Raw genomic sequence first — 20,876 nt, 5'->3', positions numbered from 1 at the left:
TAATATATAGATACATTATTATTTATTTCATAGCAAATGCTCAATCTGAAACTCAAGTCATTTTCAGCATAACAAAAATCGCAAAATAAAGAACGTCCTGTTTTTAATATGAAACAAAATGGCGGCGCCCACGAAACACGAGAAATTATCGAAAACAGAGCGAAAGATCTTAAAGAAGCAAGGAAAATCTCGAATAACACTCCTTAAACACGATGGTATCTCCACATCCGAGAGTCCAACAAAGGTTGACACATATTTTGCACATAGTCATTGTTATCTTGTTGACTTATAAGATCTACCGCTAGTTGACTGATACCTTATGATCCCTAACAGTGGGAATCGTGACTATATCAATCATGTTGTCATTACAGTATGACACCTTTAGCATGGCTAGAATGCTGAACCCAGGCTTGATTATTTACAAGCCGACATGATAATGAATAATGACTGCCTAATCAACATTATTATATCCTACATTTGTTTCAGATTCTCTGTGTCACTAATGCTGGTTTAGACAATGGACTCACTCAACAGGAAGTCTGGGATCTTTTCAGCAAGCATGGGCTTGTCACCGAGATCATCATGCTCCCACAGAAACCATACTGCTTTGTTAGTTTCTCTGGGACAGATGATGCTCAAAAGGCATTTCATGCTACCAATGGATTTTTGTTCCGTAAAGGACCAAATTCATCACAAGATGTGTATTTCTACAGTTCATATGTTAGCCAGGGTAATTGAAAACTTCACTTCTGACAAAAATTACAGTTGTTGTTATTGCTGTTGTTGTTGTTCTATGTTTCAAACCCATGTCAATAGACTCTAGAGCATGGGCTCTGGGGTATGATCCCTGACTGTGTCATACCTTAAGATGAAAGATAGTTGTTATTTAACCAGTCGCTAAACATTAAGCTTTAAGTCCATAATATCAATTATCATGTTAAAGTATGGTATTTCAGAAGCCTAGCACTATAAAACTGTCATTAATCTGGACAAGTAAAAGCAGACATATGCCCATACGTGTCACTATATATACCGAGAAAAAAAAGTTAAGCGCCAGCCTATTTCAAAACTAAGAAGTGAATCTGTGGAAATGTTAGGCTAAAATAATTGGGAAGACCAATCCATATTTAGAGAAGGTTCATCTGGTAACTGATTTAGGGATATCATAATCATTTGCATTTACAATTAAAGGAAATATCGTTAAAGATATGATGGCACTGCTTTTTAAAGCAAAATAACTATTCCAATTCTGCATATACAACACTATTAAACTTAGGTTTCACTTGTCAAAAATGACAATCATGTGACCATATAACAGTCATTTCTGATTTTCCCTTTTCAAAAGAAGGTTACCTTTTTGAGGAAAACAAAATGCATGTTTTCCCAAAGCGCTTACATCCTGTTTAAAGTAAAAGATAATCTCCACAATGATTTTGTTTTTAAACTAAAAGTACTAAACCAAATTATGATAGTTGTTTTTATCTGAAAGATTTCCTATGAGACAACCTATATTGGCAAAATATACTGGGTGGTGCTTAACTTTTTTATTCACAGTATAATGAAATATGTGCAGTAATCCTGAACGCAGCATTTAATCCAATTGAACATCACCACACCAATATCAATATGTCCCATCTCTCTCAAAACATGCTTTCAGTCCAAGATTTGGGTCTTTCAACATGTTAAATACACGCTTTCCCTGCATGTTTTTTTAACACAATGACTTCCTTGCATGCCATACACATTGTAAATTTTTTTCGAAATAGATGTGATAATTTAGGGATCATATGGTATCTAGATCTGTTGTGATGTCAGTGACAACAGTAGTTGGTTTAAAATATGAAGGCTGCCCAAGGATAAACTTCATTCAGTATGATATATTTTATGGATGTTACTAAAACAATGATAAACAGGAATTGCTACTCACAAAAAGACATATCGTAATGTTATCATTTCTCAGCTTCAGTCTACATTTCTTTAAGCTTATTCATATGAAAAATTATTTGTCTTATAGCATCCCTGAAAACCTCTCTGTCTTTCTGTCTGTTATTTTGCATAGAAGCTTAAAGCTCACATATCAAATATCAAAGTTTTCTACTATTTAGTACCAGCCAGTGTTGCCCCCTCAAGTGAGATGCCCAAAGGGTTAGTTTTGCTGCCAGACTTTGTCACACCAGAATTGGAGATGCATCTACTGGACCAGATCAAATGGAATGACGAAGGCAGCGAGGGTACTTGATTTCTGTTTTCTAGTTACAGAAACTGTAGGCTGACGTTTCAGTTATCAGACATGCTGACCAATTCATTACCACTTTAGCTTGAAGCTTACAGCTTAACTGCTGTGTACAACAGATATGTTAAAACTACAATAAACTTTGTGATAGTGTATCATTTGTTGATAATTAATGGCTAGTGTTACTTTCAAACTCTTTGGAGTCCTTTGCATGTGTAAGCTGCCTGGTGCTAGGAGTTAAAGGCAGAAGGAATGGTCAGCTTGGAGTCAGTACACTGTCTGAGTGGGATGTCCATGTTAAACTGTGGCGTGGTATCTCAGTGGGTTAGCGCTATAGAACCAGTCTATGTCTCGACCAGTGCAAGTTGGCGCATACACACACAAACATACACATGAACTTATGCCTACTATAGAGGTGCAATAATCTTGAACATAATGTTAAAGGCAGTTTCACCTCAATGCATCATTGCGTTTGCGCCTGACAAGATTGTTATTCAAGGGACTTTTCTTTCAGCTCAGAGAACACTGAAGCATCGTAGAGTAAAACATTATGGCTATGAGTTCAAATATGGCATCAACAATGTTGACCCCAATGACCCACTGCCAGAGGGTGTCCCAGAATCCTGCAGAGAGTTCCTCTCACGAGCCATAGAAATGGGTGTGGTCAAGCATTACCCTGATCAGCTGACTGTCAATCAGTATGAACCAGGGCAAGGTAAGTGAGAGACTAGAGCTGTAGTACATAGACTGTGTTAGATCCATTACTTGTTAGCTTTTGCATTACTTGGTATGTGTTTGATTTACTTCTTCTCCAGTTTAAATCAGAAGTCTACCTGTAGTCTGATTTCTATATCAGTTGCCAGTTTATCTCAGTATGTTGTCATGTTCATTAAACAACTCTTGTCTGCCATGCATTTTGAAATATTCTTACTAAAGGGCAGCTGTAATCATTATTATTATACGTTTGTCTGAAAAGAGAAAAGTGGTTTTCTGTCATAATAATTCTTTTTCACTTTTCAAATATTAAAAAAGTATTGCCTTATTGTCTTTTATCTTTCTTTTGATTTTCTTCCACATTGACATAAGTATTGTGTCTTTGTTTTGAACTTATTTATGTTACAGTCAGATTGTGAAATCAGTCATTTCATGAAATGACTAAGAGGGTCCTCCATTTCGCTGGATAATGGTATATCTGATCAGGATCACTGAAGTAAGTTTTGCCTATTGAGACCACTGACAATTAAACGGGCTGCTGAAGTAGCATTCCATTAAGTTGACGTTTTCTTGGCGATAGGTGCCCCAGTGATCCTCCAATCTGATAATGGATCAGAGTTCACGTCTCAAGTTATTAAAGAAATTCAACACGTCTGACCAGAACTAGCACGAGTACATGGTAAGCCACACCATATCCAAAGGCAAGGATCAGTTGAAAGGGCAAATGGCGACATAAAAGACATGCTGGTAGTGTGGATGAGTGATAACAAGACTAAAGACTGGCGACATCTTATTCATTTCCCGAAATGATTTAAATTTTTGGTCATTTCACAAAAGGACTGATTTCACAATCTGACTGTAACATATATACAAACAAATATTCTTGGTTGAAATAAGGTACCAGCAACCTATGCTGGCCTGAGAGGTGATTTAAATGATCAGTTTGTTGTGTGTATTTTTGGTGCTCCAGCATCTTGTATAGTTGCTGATAATATCAATCACTGGTTTGTCAGACCCAGCCATCATATAAGTGCTGTTCGTAGCATTAACTAACAAACAGGGCCTAAATTTTTGAAGCTCTCTTAGCACTAAGATAGTTGTAAGCATTAACGTATGACTATCTTAGCGCTAAGAGAGCTTCAAAAATCTAGGCCCAGGACAGTAACTCGGGAAGAATAAGCAATTTTTGCCCAGGGCCTGACTAGTTGTGAAACTGTTGATGTTTGTTTCTAAGGTATCCCTCCACATGTGGACACACCCCCAGCATTTGAAGACGGCATCGTGTCACTGAGTCTCGGTTCTCAGGTAAAGTACTGAATAAACACTTTCTGTGTGGCTGGTGTAGTTCAACATGGCAGTGGGTGATGATTCATTATTGCTTCCAGGACTTAGGGAAAGAGTGAAGAGTGCTAGGCAATCCAAGCAAATTACCAGCCATAAGAAACTGATCCTACAGTGAAACCTTGTTAACTCAACTTTATTAACTTCCTGTGCAGGTGTACCATTTACGTGTTAAAACAACTTTACCTTGATCTGCAGATATATTGTTTATAATTTAAAACAACAGTGAAATATTTAATTTTTAAACTTATCCTATCTCACGATTTGCACTTCTCTCTCTTGCTTCGACGCTGAGTGGAACGAATGAGAACTTTTCCTGTAGGCCTCTCTTGTCCATACGCCCGTGTTCCCCAGGCTGCTCTCCTTATAGGACAGGTCCCTAGTCCCCTGCTAAGCGTGCAGCACGTTTGTCTATCCAGGTGACTACCTCAGAGTGATCATTCTTCTTCTTGTCGCACCACTGTGTGGACGTATTGTGAGAGTTCTCAGCTTTCCTTACAAGTTAACATGAGAAATATATCATGGGTATTTGACCCTAAGTAGCGTAATTTTGCACACACTGTAACAATATTTACTTCCTCGGATCCCCACTCGTCATGTGTGGGTTGTAATGACCTGTGTTCCTGGAGCAAACGTTGTCGGGAATGTGCTCCCTTATCAAGGACGTTTTAGAGCATATAGACATGCTTGCTCCCGTTGGCTGGCAGACAGAGCTCGTTACACTTCAACAGTTGATCACCCGACAAAACCCCTCTTTCAAAGACCAGTATTAACTGCTCATCGTCCGGAGATTCCCATGTCGGACGGTGATGATTTTATTGGCGCATCATCAGATGTCTACTCGCCGTTCCGCCTCATCCAACCTCTCTGTGTTGCCAGCTGACACACAGAGCCGATCTACTTTGTCAAATCGCGCAACCGATTCACCACACCGAATCGGTTCGCCATACCAAATGGATTCACCAGACCGAACTGTTTTGCCACGGCGTATGTGGATTACGACATCGTCTCAATCCGCCATAATATTAAGACTGTTTCTTATCGCTGAAACGGTTCACATCATCGATTCGATCTACAGCACCGAAACGGCTCGCCCTGCCGCGTAACGGCTCTCTTCACCGAAACGATTCACCTCGGCCGGAACATTTCACCTCGCCTCACCGGTTCATCTGATCGTTCTAGATCTCTCCATCATCATTAAACGTTTCGGATTACCGAACCAATCCAGATCACAGTCACGATCCAGCTCACAACGCCAATCCAGATCATGGACTGATTCAGATCACATCAACATTCTGTCTCACCACCCTGAACCGATTTACCAGCCCGACTTGTACCGTTTCAACCAGGCCGAACCACTTCCTATCGCCGAACCAGTTCATCTGGCCGTTCAAGATTACTGAATAGTCAGCATTTGTCAATAATCCGTTCCTCGGACCTTGCCAGGAGCATCTGTGAGCTGAATTCCCTCATCTACGAGCCTATGCCAAATGTGGCAAGCTCTAAGCGACGACAATTTGATTTGTTTATCCTGTTTACCTTAACGGCTTGTGAGCTGCTTAATGTTTTTAGTCACATAACTTATCCCATCCTTGTACCCATCTTTTCGGCTGGTTGAACAGAGGTAGTGCTTCACCATGCCGAATCGATTTACATGTGATGTCCAGTCAGCTATGTGTTTAGACATATCATTGCTTTTTCGGCACTTGAGCTGTCTTCACGATCCCAGTTCTCAAGAGACATCCGCCTTGTGACCGGAATCTCATCTCATTCTCAGATTTAATCTACCATCCGATCTTCACCTTTGATGAATGATTCGATTCAACGAATCTACCCTTCGGTATCAGTTCATACCGATATCACCCATTACTAGAGATATCAGTTCTACAACCGGCATGTCCGATAGGGCATTACTAGATAAGCTTGCTAGCCAGGAATACTTTACCACGCTTCACTGAGTCTGGAGTGAGCGGTTTGACTTTTGCTGGGGTTACTTTCGGTTTTCTACTCTAGCTCAAGCACTGAGTTCAGAGGTCACTGCAGTTATCGTGGACTGTCACCAGGCAGCGCCCTCTACCTAGATCGGATCCAGACTATCTTCGATTTACTTTCAAGGGGTCATTGATACCAATGGAGGGTCCTGCTGTTTGGCATATGTACGGCCCCGTGGCTTTTTACTCAGATACCCAATCCGATAAAAAGCTAACTTCATTGTCGAGGCGTGACATTCGAGAACTATATCGATGACTGTGTTCAAGCCCAGCAGGATCCAGTCCTCCTTCCTCTCCACAGGCAGTTCTTCATCAAGTTGCTTGCGCAATTAGGATGGCTGCTGAATTCGGAGAAATCGGAGGTAACACCCACCCGGTGATTTCTTTTTTTGGGGACAATATTCAACACGACAGGTCATGATGTTTGTGCCCCAGGAGAGGTGGGACAAGATTCAGTGCAACGCACCACTAGTGCTGGTCCAACCCACAACTTTTCGCCAGTGGCAGAAGTTACTAGGGTGGTTGACATCGGCACAAGCGCTGACTTACAGGGGCCAGCATCAGCTTCGCCCTCTTCAGATTATTTCTGTGCCCATACATCCAGGGGCGACAACCCCAGGGAGTTGATTAGTCTTCCAGCACAACTACATTCAGTTTTTCGTTGGTGGCTCAACAAGTTGGAATGTTTGCTTTGGAGTCTCTATGGTGCCCTTCATACCGACTCAACACCTGTTAAGTTGGACGCATCTTTCAAGCTGGGGCTCACTTTCTCCATCAAGTGGCCTAGCAGAAAAATAGTCATCAGGAGAAAGGGCCCTTCATATCAACCTAATTGGAATTCAGCACTGTCATTCTCGCCGTTCGGCATTGGGCGAGTTGAACTACGGTTCACTCATATACTGATTCAATCAGACATTTCCATGGTAATTTTGTACATAAACCATCAGGGGTTGACAGGATCAGCAGCTCTGCTTCAGTTGATGTTTCGAATTTATCATCTGATCGATTCTCTCAACACAGTGGCCAGAGCCCGACACATTCCCAGGATGAGGAATGTCATTGCCGATGCCCTGTCACGTCTCAAACGACCGTCACTCACGGAGTAGAAACAACTGCCTCTGATATTCCAATGGAAGATCTACCTGTTACCACGACCAGATGTAGACCTGTTCGCCACTCAAGACAACCATCAGCTTCAGCGTAGATGATCACCAGTTGCGATCGTTTCTGCTTTGTGTACAATCGGAATAGAATTCTGAATTTTATTTCTGATTTGTGTCTTCCATTCTTCTGGGACTTCGATTTCTCCTCTCAATTTAATTTGAGACTCTGGAGAATCGCCACCTCACTTACTGTCCTCTGCTCTATGGAGTAATTACCTCAGTGAAGTGAGTCATTCGAAGTGTTACCTCCATTACGTTCATGCATGCTCCCTAAGTACCTATACACATCTATGTGATCTTACTGTGGTAAGTAGTGGAAGTCATAAGATGATGTTGTGGTACTGAACGCTAAAATTGTTTTCCGATTCAATTACCCTTTCACCTTCCTAGTGACGGTTTCTGTGGGGGTTGTTTCGAAGCAGGGGCTGGCCCGATAATAGTCATTAGACTTTTATTACAGGGGTACCTTGGAAATCGTGGTAATGCGACTGATTACACTCGCTAAGCTGCGTCCTTTCACTTTCATGAAGGTAGTGACTGAACACCACATTGCTCGGGAGTACCAGTCCCTGGGAGCAATTGTGCTCAGTAAGTCAATGGGTTCAAACTAACCATCGCACATAGTGACCTTGGTAATTCTTGGCCTACCTTGTCGTTGCTTCCTACGGATGTAGAAGTGTTCGACAATTTTGCTTGCTAACCTCTACTCCACGGAGCAATCACGTCAGTGTAGTGAGTCCTTCCCGATTTCCTTATGGATTTCATAGCGTTGTAGCTCCTAAGAACCTAAGCACACCGTTGAGACCTAACTGTGGTAAGTAGTGGAAGCCATGTGGTGTTGTTTTGGTACTGAACGTTAAACTTTTTCCGATTCAGTTTCCTTTTCCCCTCTTCGTGATGGGGTCTGGGGGGCTGTCTCGAAGCAGGTCGCGAGGGCCCGATTACTGAGTAGTGAATGCGGGGGTACTCTGATAAATCATGGCGAAGCAAGGGGACTTGCCTAGTTGCGTTTTCTTGCATATGCGAGGGTTACTGCCGAACACCACATTGTTCAGGAGATCCCATCACTAGTATAGGTACTAACTACTACTATGCTAGTTGGATCCTGCAGCCGAAAACCACATCGCTCAGGAGCACCCACTCTTGGAAGCGATGATGCCTAGTAAAGCCAAGAGGTTCAGGAGAACCCATCACTAGTATAGATACTATGCTAGTTGGATCCTGCTTGACCGAACACCACATCAAGCTCAGGAGCACCCACTCCTTAGGGCGATGATGCCAAAGTAAGCCAAGGGGTTCAGGAGAACCCATCACTAGTATAGATACTATGCTAGTTGGATTCTGCAGACGACGAACACCACATCGCTCAGGAGCACCCTCTCCTTGGGAGCGATGATGCCAAGTAAAGCCAAAGGGTTTCAGGAGAACCCCTCACTAGTTAAAGGTCACATAAACCCTAGAGGGTACAAATGCATAAATCAGTAACTGGCATCGTTATAAATGAAACCCGTCATTAAAACTACTCATTTCGACCTTTAATTGACTTAAATCGACCTTTTTGACAACAGTGCACAATTCTCACCCATGACGAAATTTCAACCAATCAGAGCGGCGCCCTCTGTGACGTCATATGAGGGAATAGCTTTGAGGGGCCGATGCAGAATTCATCTACATTTTAGGGGGTAAATTATCGTGTTTACAGGCTTGTATAAACCTGAAATCGTGACAATTGTTGTGGAAAATGAAAGCTATATGTTCTCACAATCTACTGTCATTTAATTTTGTCTCCTGCTTTGCCTAGTTTCGAGTTACAACTTGTTTTCATAGACGATTCTGTCAAAATCGATTGGTGTCGTTAGGCCCTATTTGTATAATGACTGATCAAATTGATCCCATTTCTGTGTTGTTTTACCTCGATATTTAATCATGTCATGTAAAATCTGTTTGTATTCTCAAAACAGTGTCGGCCCATAAGTTTTCACATGCAATACAGCAATTAATACTATGAAGTGCCCTTGCATGACTTGTCCTGGTCCCACTTAATCGGATATCAAGTCCAGCCTTCAAATGCTAGTAACAATGAACGGTGCCATTCCCGGTAAGAGTGATTGTGTCGGGATTTTGACAGCCAGTCTCGAGAGAGACTGCTTATCGAGACAGAAACACCCGTGAACGGTTTGACTTTTGCTGGGGTTACTTGGTTTTCTACACTAGCTCAAGCACTGAGTTCAGAGGTCACTGCAGTTATGCGTGGACTGTCACCAGGCAGCGATCTACTACCTTTATCACTCCACCTGGCGAACCATCATTTTGTTCGGCCAACCGAAATGTTCCTGAGGTCACCGATCGTATGAATTTCTTCAATTCGTTAACAATGTGAACGTTCCTGTAAATTGACTGACAATCTCCATGGGCCGAACATACTACATTCAGCACTCCGTTAGAACTGACATAGTAGCTCGACTTATTGAACGTTCTTATCTCAGGAGATATCTCTTTGTCAGAGGCAAGAGTTGTTAGACCTCTCATTTCCCTCGACCTGCGAGACGTCTACCTTCACATCCCGATACATCCAGACTATCGGAAGTATCTTCGATTTACTTTCAAGGGGCGTCATTGATACCAGTGGAGGGTCCTGCTGTTTGGCATATGTACGGCCCCGTGGCTTTTTACTCAGATACCCAATCCGATAACAAGCTACCTGCATTATCGAGGCATGACATTCGAGAACTATATCGACGACTGTGTTCAAGCCCAGCAGGATCCAGTCGTCCTTCCTCTCCACAGGCAGTTCATCATCAAGTTGCTCGCGCAGTTAGGATGGCTGCTGAATTTGGAGAAATCGGAGGTAACACCGACCCGGTGATTTCTTTTTATTGGGACAATATTCAACACGACAGGTCATGATGTTTGTGCACCAGGAGAGGTGGGAAAAGATTCAGTGCAACGCACCACTAGTGCTGGTCCAACCCACACCTTTTCGCCAGTGGCAGAAGTTACTAGGGTGGTTGACGTTGGCACAAGCGCTGACTTTCAGGGGCCAGCTGCAGCTTCGCCCTCTTCAGATGTTTCTGTGCCCATACATCCGGGACGACAACCCCAGGGAGTTGATTCGTCTTCCCGCACAACTACATTCAGTCTTTCGTTGGTGGCTCAACAAGTGGAATGTTTGCTTTGGAGTCTCTATGGTGCCCTTCATACCGACTCAACACCTGTTCGTCGACGCATCTTTCTAGCTGAGGAGCTCACTTTCTCTATCAAGCGGCCTAGCAGAATAATGGTCATCAGGAGAAAGGGCCCTTCATATCAACGAATCAGCACTGTCATTCTCGCCGTTCGGCATTGGGCAGTTGAACTACGGTTCACTCATATTCTGATTCAATCAGACATTTCGATGGTAATTTTGTACATCAACCATCAGGGGTCGACAGGATCAGCAGCTCTGCTTCAGTTGATGTTTCGAATTTATCATCTAATCGATTCACTCAACACAGTGGCCAGAGCCCGACACATTCCCAGGATGAGGAATGTCATTGCCGATGCCCTGTCATGTCTCAAACGCCCGTCACTCACGGGGTGGAAACAACTGCCTCTGATCTTCCAATCTAAGATCTACCTGTTATCACGACCAGATGTAGACCTGTTCGCCACTCAAGACAAACCATCAGCTTCAGCGCAGATGATCACCAGTTGCGATCGTTTCTGCTTTGTGTACAATCGGAATAAAATTCTGAATTTTATTTCTGATTTGTGTCTTCGATTCTTCTGGGACTTCGATTCTCCTCTCAATTTAATTTGAGACTCTGGAGAGTCGCCACCTCACTTACTGTCCTCTGCTCTATGGAGTAATTGGGGCGGTGGGGTAGCCTAGTGGTTCAAGCGTTGGCTCGTCACGCCGAAGACCCGGGTTCGATTCCCCACATGGGCACAATGTGTTAAGCCCATTTCTGGTGTCCCCCGCCGTGATATTGCTGGAATATTGCTAAAAGCGGCGTAAAACTAAACTCAGTCAGTCAGTCAGTCTATGGAGTAATTACGTCAGTGAAGTGAGTCATTCCCCAAGTGTTACACTTTGTAGCGTTCATGCTCCTAAGTACCTATACACATCTATGTGATCTTATTGTGGTAAGTACTGGAAGTCATAAGATGATGTTGTGGACTGAACGTTAAAATTGTGAGTTTTCCGATTCAATTACCCTTTCAACCTCCTAGGGACGGTGTCTGTGGGGGTTGTTTCGAAGCAGGGGCTGGCCCGATACTAGTCGTAATTACGGGAGTACTCTGATAAATCGTGGCGAAGCAAGGTGATTTGCCTAGTTGCGTTTTCTTGCGTATGTGAGGGTTGCTGCCGAACACCACATTGTTCAGGAGATCCCATCACTAGTATAGGTACTAACTACTACTATGCTAGTCGGATCCTGCAGCCGAAAACCACATCGCTCAGGAGCACCAACTCTTAGAAGCGATGATGCCTAGTATGCCAAGAGATTCAAGAACCCATCACTACATCACTAGTATAGGTACTATGCTAGTCGGATCCTGCGGCCGAACACCACATTGCTCAGGAGCACCCACTCCTTGGGAGTGATGATGCCTAGTAAGCCAAGGGGTTCAGGAGAACCCATCACTAGTAGAGGTACTATGCTAGTCAGATCCGGCTTCCCTTGTTCATTGCTATCTACGGTTGTCATTAGCCTATACAGTATATACTGTCAGTGCCTTTTGACTCAGGGTAATCTGTGACCCGCCGTCCAACCGTGGGATAAGTGCAAATCGTGAGATAGGATAAGTTTAAAAATTTGAAAATTTGAATCTAAATTGTATATTTATATACTTATCCTATCTCACGAGATGGATGCCCACCCAGCCTCCCCTCAACTCAGATTACGACAGTTACGTATAACTGTCATTGGCTCCAAGAAGAGAATGATCACTCTGAGGTAGTCACGTGGGTAGACAGGGGAACGTGCTGCATGCTTAGCCGGGGACTAGGAACCTGTCCTATAAAGAGAGCAGCCTGGGGAACACGGGCGTATGGACAAGAGAGGCCTACAGGAAAAGTTCTCATTCGTTCCACTCAGGTTTCGAAGCAAGAGAGAGAAGTGCAAATCGTGAGATAGGATAAGTATATAAATTTACAATTTATATTAAAATTTTCAATTATCACTATTATGTGATACCAGCATCAAGTTTGATTGAACTGCAGATAGCATTATATTCAGTATTTCTATTGGTCACCTAGAGATTAGCTAACATGGTTTTATGGACTTGAAATAAAAACTACTTTACATTCCTATGTACATTGCTATGTACATACCTGTATACACTGTCAGAAAGAATATGTTGGATCTATTTTGCTAAAATTCCAATTCTGAGAAATGTGATCACGCTGATCTTGTATTTCAGCTGTAGAGTCAGGAAAAGCTATAATTTTCTTGTCTGTGTTTCTGATATAGGCTGTTATGGATTTTCGGCATCCTGACGGTCAGCACCTGTCAGTGTTGCTACCCCAACGGAGCCTACTTGTGATGACGGGGGACTCTCGGTACATCTGGTCACATGGTATCACCCCCAGGAAGTCCGACATAGTCCCCACCCCTGATGGGGGTCTCACACTTGTCAACAGGGGGACACGGACATCCTTCACCTTCAGGAAACTGACACCGCTCGCAGGTTTGTTGTGATCTCTTGCCCGAACTAAATATACTGCTCAACCTTGTATAGGAATACTGAGAGATTTCAAGCCATTTCAAAACTCAAAGGGCAACCTTGTTTATCAATCTATATTTGTATACATTAACTTGAATGAAGATGCTTCAGTTCCAAGGTGATAAGTAATACTATTTGTATGACAACATACCAAGTAGTCCGTCCCATACAGCCCGAAAGTTGATAATCATTATATACAGGTACCTAATAACTGTTGAGAAGTAAATTTGCAATTTGTAAGAAACATTTCACTATAAGACATTATTATGGTAAAATATTATTATTTAAATAACTACTTAATGAAAAAGGTAAAGACAATTATTCCCTTATATGTTTCAGTTTAGTCAGTAAGTCAACTTGCAGCACTTTTTAATGTGTTTCAGAGCCATTAATATTGAAACTGTTTGTCTTTCTGTATAAATACTGTAAATGTCATTCTTTCTGTATTTGTAGGAGTTGATGTCAAATCTGTCGCCCAGGAACAGAGAGAAAGGTAAATTTCCAAATATGAAATAATAGTTCTTTTTTTTATTCATTTAACATGTTTACCACATTATAGTAAAATAGAGAAGAATTTGAAAATTTTGTGTAATATGTGTTTTTTATTCTATTCTGATATTTTCTACCTTTCAGCCCATATTTGCCAGACACAGAGTCAGCCGCTGTTCAGCTTGAACATGAACACGTTCACCAGGTGTGTAAACTTAATACTGATGATTCTCAGCATAGGCCCTTTGATGTGAGGGTTTCCATGACCCCTAAGGAACTACCGGTACCATACTTTAACATTGACATACCATAGCCCCAAGGGACCGTTCATAATTCATGGCTAGGGGGGTGATGCCGATTTTTATTGATAGTTTATATGGATTGTTAAACGTAGTTTTTTAAATATTTTTATGTACAAACTTGATGATCCCTCCTAGTACATGTGTACAAACTTGATGACCCCCTTACCTCCCCAGAACAAAATGGGTGACACACACAGCCTAATCCACCCCCCACCCCCCTTAAAATCATCATCACACCCCCTAGCTATAAGTTATGAACGGTCCCAAAGTCTGCTTTGTGCAAGAAGGTCCAGATGGATATGTTTCAGGGTTAAGGATTATGTCGAGTAATTATATATTGATATTCCCAACACTAACTGGCCATCCCCCATGTTCTAGTGGATACAGCTTCTGCCCAGAAACTGGAATTACTGGGTTCGAACCCTGCTCCACCATGAAACATTTTATGATGGTACTTCTTGTTACCCTGCCTGGTTAGCAGTAAGGGGGAAACAAGAAGTAGTTGGTTTCAAGCCAGTATACTGTGTCAGTGTGGGGTATCCATGCAGGGTTTGAAATACCCCCTATTTTAGCATGCAATGGCACGGTAAATATTGCAATGGCACGGATAAAAAAATGTCCTCGTGCCCTTATGGCATGCCTAATTTTTAGAGACATAACTCACCTTTAGTCATTTAATCCCCAAAACAAAACACTTACGCAAATAACAAACAAGCAAAAACATTTATTGACTTTATCGCCCAGGAAATCACTGGAATTCTGATAGATGATGTAAAGAAATCTGGTTGCTTTTCCATTTAGAGTGATGAGTACTGATAGTTCAGTTATTGAACAGGACATTGTGTTTGTTAGATATATTGAACAAGTAAACCTGTCACTTAGCTATTAAAGATGTTGGGAAAGCAGAACAAATGAAGCTTAAGAAAGCCATCTTAAACAGAAGACATATCAGTGATAACAGAAAACAGGTTACATTTGTTGTTTACTAACAATAAATTTCAAATGATCATCATCATTGCTACAGTCATTTATTCTAAAAACAGGTGGGCACACTTGATTTCTGAAAGGCACATTTAAAATATTTGCCTGGTGCCCTAAGGCACACCTCAGAAAAAAAGTATTTCTATCCCTGCCATGTTACACTGCAGCATAGTGTTTCAGTGGACTTTGACTTTAAAACTGGCATTACTCCAGACAAGCACAAGCAGATGCATGTATACTGACTGACTGAGTTTGGTTTTTACGCCGCTTTTAGCAATATTCCAGCAACATCACGGCGGGGGACACCAGAAATGGGCTTCACACATTGTACCCATGTGGGGATTCAAACCCGGGTCTTCGGCGTGACGAGCCAACGCTTTAACCACTAGGCTACCCCACTGCCCCAGATGCATGTATAAACATGACTATAGAAGTGCAAATATATTCTACCCTATTTCATGTCACCCAATAGTAGTTGTTGGAAAGAAGAAGTCTAAGGTTTAATGGTCCAAACTTACAGGGTTTCACTGCATTTAATATAATCAGATTCTATTTTAGCATCATAGCATGTCAACCTGTACAAGCATGAACAGTGCTTGTTCCGATTGGTGATATTAATGATTGGAAATGATGTTTATAAATGGTTTTCGTGTGTGTAGGTTTATGAAGATATAGCCGATCACTTCAGTGGAACGCGTCACTCTACCTGGCCCCAGATAGCCGACTTTATCCACTCACAGCCGACAGGTACCCTCCTGGCAGACATCGGGTGTGGCAATGGGAAATATCTGGGCGTCAACACCAACATATACGAGGTGATCAGATGTTTTGTGGCCACTTACTTTGTCGAGAAATATGCCATTTGATTGTTTGGATCGCTTATTAAAGGCTTTATTATTTGCTAAGAAGAAATACAAAGTGGCATTAAACAGATTTAATCACTCACTCACTCACTCACTCACTCACATTGTTATCACATTGTTAACTGATTTCTGTTGCAGCTTGGTTCTGATAGAAGTGTGAATCTGGCCAGCATCTGTCAAGCACGGAACTTCCCTGTGTTTGTGGGAGATGTACTGTCCATTCCACTCCGCTCAGATGTCTTTGACGTGTGTCTGTGTATAGCTGTCATACACCATCTCTCAACACAGGTAAGTAGAGCTCAGTAACAGTTGCCATTCACCGTTTCTCAACATTAGCTGATGGTTCACCTGGTTTCAAATATCTCAAGGTGAATTAGGCAAAGTAGTCAGTAATTGAGTTCATAAATAATTGTTTTCTAAGGTTGGAAAGGAATATAATGAACGAAATGAGTCTTGCGCTTTTAGATTCATTTGGCAAAGTATCCAATGTGATGTGTCATGTTTATTGGATGTTTGATGCATAATATTGATGCTCAAAACAAATACAAGTGCACAAGATATGATGTAGATCCAAAATTTTAAACTTATCCTATCTCACGGTAAGCACTTCTCTCTCTTGATTCGACACTGAGTGGAATGATGTAAACCTTTTTCCCTTGGCCTCTCTTGTCCATCCACCCAAGCACTCCATGCGACCCTCATTATAAGACAGCTTCCTAGCTCTCATGCAAAGCATGCACCACTAGCTGCCCACGTGACTATCTCTGAATCATCATTCTCTTTCTTGTCGCACATGAGTGTGGACGTATTTTGCTTTGCTCAACGTTTTCAACTTAGTCTACAACATGGGGAATGTTGACCAGCCAAAGAAGAGGATAAAATGCTCCCGGTATAATAAAGTGTTCTCCGTGAGTGATCCACATGGGTATTGTGTTGACTGTATGGGACAGTGTAAATGGGGCTCTCGTTGCGATAAATGCAAGGATCTTACCTTCGAGGCGTTTGGTGACTACACTCGGGCTTGTGCTCGTCGTGTTGCTGACAGGGCTCTTTATGCCGTTTCACTTGACGGACCCAGTCCCTCCAAGAAAGGAAAGTTTAAGTGTCCTACTTTGTCTGCTCGGCGGTCACAGTCCCCTCGATCGAATGAAGAGGATTTCATGAGAGCATCATCAGATTCTTACTTATCAGAAGATGTTCGGGATTTGTTGGGCTCTCAACATTCCAGCCCGAGTCCTTCGTCTTCGACCACGTTCCGGGTAGTGGTTGTCAAGACTGCTACCCTCAATCAATTGCATCATCTCGGCGGTGGACGCGGTTGCGGCATCAGTGGAGCACTCTTTCACCGATCAGGATGCTTACATCAGAGGCTGTATGTCCCTTATACTGGACCAATTTCAGATCGTACTTGACCAGCTGTCTCATTTCCTTGGCTATCTCCTGGCAGTTCGACGTCGCGGCCCACTCAATTTGTCTTCATGGGATGACAGGTTTAAGGCTGAACTCTTCCGTCAACCGTGGTCTGCAGAATCCTTGTTTAATGGCATGATAGGGGAAGTTTCGACGAAGGTGGATCGGGACACTCAATTTCAAGTTTCGGTGGAATTATTGAAACTCCAGAAGTTTCCATGATACATAGAAGGCTTCAGCGGTTTGTGCCGTTTCATCCGGAACTGCGTCAGGGTTTTCGTGGCCATTTGTCCCGAGCTAGAGGTAGCAGGTCCTCCCGTGGCACTTCTTCCCGACGTCCTCCCAAGTCCGACTCCCAGGTTGGGAGTAGGGCCCCCAAGCAGTGACTAGTCGAAACAATGGCACGACTGGGAACTCCCGCCTCCAGCCATCCCCATTTACAACTCTCCAGTGGGTGGGAGACTAAGGAGGTTCGCTCCCAACTGGACCATACTCAACTATCCTTTCGTGACCGACCTCCTCGCCACAGGCTATCACCTTCCAGTCATCGGACGTCTGCCGCTGACAGTGCATCCAGCACACCGCAGCTACCCGGCAGACCAGGTCCAGGTCCAGGTTCTTCACTCCACCATAGGTACGCTCATAGAGAAATGTGCAGTCCAGTCTCTCGGTCCGGCGCCCAGCACTGTGGGATTCTATTCCCCCATCTTTCTGGTTCCCAAGAAAAACTCCACAAAACTAAGACTCATTTTCAACATGAAACTTTTCAATGCCCACTATCTCCAGCACCCACCTCACTTCCAGATGGTATCAATCGTCCTTCTTCGGTTGGTTGTTAAACGCTGCGAAGTCGGAACTAACACCGACCCAGACCCTTCAATTCACTCACCAGGGCCTGATTTTCGTCCCCCAAGACATGTGGCTGAAGATTCAATGGCTAGTTCCGTTAGCACTGTCGCAGGCCAGGACCTTACGACAGTTGGGCCTCTTGACATTGGCACAGGAATTGACATGGCGGGGACAATTGCAACTGCGTCCGCTGCAGCCTTTCCTGCATCCGTATCTCGTCTCAGAGAATCTGAGAATGTCTGCCCACCAACGCAGATAGGGAAGGGTCCCTCGCGGTTGCTGCTTCCCTGTATTTTCTTGAATATAAGTCTGAACTTGATGTCTGCCTTATGTTTTGATTGCTTATGGGTTAGAACTACTTCACTTAGTTTTATACTAAGACACAGAGATACTACCACCTCTGTAGTTGGATGAATCTGGAGCTCGATTCTGTATCATGATGTGAAAGGGTTATACTTTTCGAAGCAATTACGTCAGTGAAGTGTGAAACTCCCGAATTCCAGTGGATTTCGTTGCGTTCCCACTCCGAAGTTGCCGGGCACATCCTTTGACTAAGCTTATGCAAAGGAGTGAGGGTCAATTTGATGCTGTCCCAGAACTGAACGTTCCTGAGTTGTGCTTCTCTTTCATCCGCCCCTGGTCGGTGTCTGTGGGGGTCTTCTCAAAGCAGGGGCTGGCCCGATTATTGTCAACCGACTTTAATTTACAGGGGTACCTTGAAAATCATGGTGAAGTGACATCCTTTCTCACTGAGCTGAGCCCTTCTTCGGAGGTTGCGGCCGAACAGCACATCGCTCGGGAGCACCCATCTCCCTGGGAGATGTTGTGCTTAGTAAGCCAAGGAGTTCAAGAGAACTCAGCACAAGCATAGGAGTTGCGTGCATGCGTAACAAGCCTCCCTTGTGCATCGCTATCTACGGTCGTTTCCAGTCTACACAGTTCCTGCTGTTCGCACTGTCAAGACACAGGGTATCTGCCTCCCGCCATCCGACCGTGGGATAAGTGCATACCCTGAGATAGGATAAGTTAAAAAAAATTGAAAATTTTAATATAAATTGTATATTTATATACTTATCCTATCTCATGCAACGGATTCCCGCCCATCCTCCACGCTATGCAGATTCTCCAAGATGGATATTATCCAGTGGCTCCAAGAATGAGAATGATGATTCGGATATAGTCACGTGGGCAGCTAGTGGTGCATGGCCGCATGCTTTGCATGAGAGCTAGGAAGCTGTCTTATAATGAGGGTAGCATGGAGTGCTTGGGGGGATGGACAAGAGAGGCCTAGGGTAATAAAGTTTACATCATTCCACTCAGTGTCGAATCAAGAGAGAGAAGTGCATACTGTGAGATAGGATAAGTATATAAATATACAATTCATATTAAAATTTTCAATATTGACAAAATGAGCTCTAAGTTGATGATCCATCTTCTCATCAACAAAAAATCAAACAGCCATTTCTCTCCCATAACCCTGTGTTGTACTGACTTTTGACGTTCTACAACAACAGGCCAGAAGACAGAGAGCTGTGGGTGAGCTGCTCAGGATCTTACGCCCCGGGGGTCAATTGCTTATATACGTGTGGGCAATGGAACAGGAGAGGAAACAGGTTAAGTCCAAGTACCTCAAGGAGGGCAAGACCACAACCCTGGATGGGAAGAACACTGCCCCAGAGGGCAAGGAGGTACCCCCTGAGGCCAAGACTTTACACCGAAAGGACATGACCACACCCCCAGATGGCAAGAACCTACACCCTGGGTGCATGACTGGGCTCAGTGATGGTAACAGTGATAGGAATATTGAATGTGATGGAGCCACAGCTGATGTAGATTTGTGTGAAAGAAAGAGCCAGGGTGGTGAATCTTGTGAAGACAGGTGTTTAGGCAATTGTTCCACATGTCCCATAGATTCTGTTGATGGATTGTTTAGAACTAATGGTGTGACCTCACATACAGCCACTGAGTCGGAAGGTGACATGAAGAACCTGTCAGTGACTGTTCCAAGAACTACCGAAATATCTGGTACTGACAGTACAGAAACCATGGAGAATCATTCTGAATCAGGTTTATCAGTAGATTTTAGTAATCAGTGCAACACCGCCAGTAAGAAACTAGCTGTTCATGTCAACAGGACAAACTTCAAGGAACAAGACTTGCTCGTGCCATGGCAACTGAAAAATCAGAAGACAAAGTCTGATGTTAAGACTGGTTCCGATGCCAGTACGTTTCACAGATTCTACCATGTTTTTACAGAGGGTGAGCTACAGGCCCTATGTCAGAGTGTGGGCGGGGCACAGATTGTGAGGAGCTTCTATGATCAGGGAAACTGGTGTGTGGTGTTACAGAAAACTTGACTTAAGAGTATGAAATAAAAAAATATATATTTATTGCCATGCTTACAAATTGGTGAGTAAACAAGTGATTGTATATATGATTAACTGAAATACGTATCTTGTTTTATATATTTAATAACAATGTAAAGAAGACATAGAAAAAGTAAAAGAACTTTCATAATATACTGTTATGACCATGTGAGAAAATTCATTCATACTGTATTATGTCATTGACTGTGATAGTAAATTCAACGATACATATGTAGTTGTTATGTGTGATCAATATCAAGTCCCAAGCTATTCATAAAAGTCAACAAGTGAGTTTAGTTTTACACCGCTTTTAGCAATATTCCAACAATATCACGACAGGGGACACTGGACATGGGCTTCACACATTGTGCCCTTGTGGGGAATCGAAACAGGATCTTAGGCGTGACAAGCGAACGCCTTAACCACTAGGCTACCCATGTTGTTATAATGCATCAATTAGCAATA

The 20,876-nt window shown here is 43.0% G+C and overlaps 1 protein-coding gene across 1 annotated transcript; it reads left to right on the top strand.

Annotated features, from left to right (window-relative positions):
* The first annotated feature begins 118 nt into the window (after window positions 1-118).
* Window positions 119-20,640, top strand: LOC124274595 (alkylated DNA repair protein alkB homolog 8-like). The gene is made up of 11 exons (XM_046709991.1): window positions 119-244; window positions 487-730; window positions 2,106-2,231; window positions 2,748-2,948; window positions 4,182-4,252; window positions 12,899-13,115; window positions 13,605-13,644; window positions 13,785-13,845; window positions 15,583-15,738; window positions 15,925-16,074; window positions 19,560-20,640. Exons 1-11 carry the CDS (start codon window positions 119-121, stop codon window positions 20,400-20,402), a joined length of 2,235 nt encoding a protein of 744 aa, XP_046565947.1. The 3' UTR covers window positions 20,403-20,640.
* Window positions 20,641-20,876: the final 236 nt, after the last annotated feature.

This window comes from Haliotis rubra, unplaced genomic scaffold (genome assembly GCF_003918875.1).
Source record: "Haliotis rubra isolate DU_JTF1 unplaced genomic scaffold, ASM391887v1 Scf1, whole genome shotgun sequence".
Taxonomy (NCBI): domain Eukaryota; kingdom Metazoa; phylum Mollusca; class Gastropoda; order Lepetellida; family Haliotidae; genus Haliotis; species Haliotis rubra.
The sequence above is the reverse complement of the archived record's forward strand: the minus strand, read 5'-3'. Positions and strand labels throughout refer to the sequence as shown.

Bases quoted from the DNA above. Each gene is read 5' to 3' on its own strand.
- LOC124274595 (XM_046709991.1), top strand. From the start codon at position 119: ATGGCGGCGCCCACGAAACACGAGAAATTATCGAAAACAGAGCGAAAG. The intron at 4,253-12,898 runs GTAAAGTACTGA...TTTCTGATATAG, and splicing joins CACTGAGTCTCGGTTCTCAG to GCTGTTATGGATTTTCGGCA. The intron at 13,846-15,582 runs GTGTGTAAACTT...TCGTGTGTGTAG, and splicing joins AACATGAACACGTTCACCAG to GTTTATGAAGATATAGCCGA.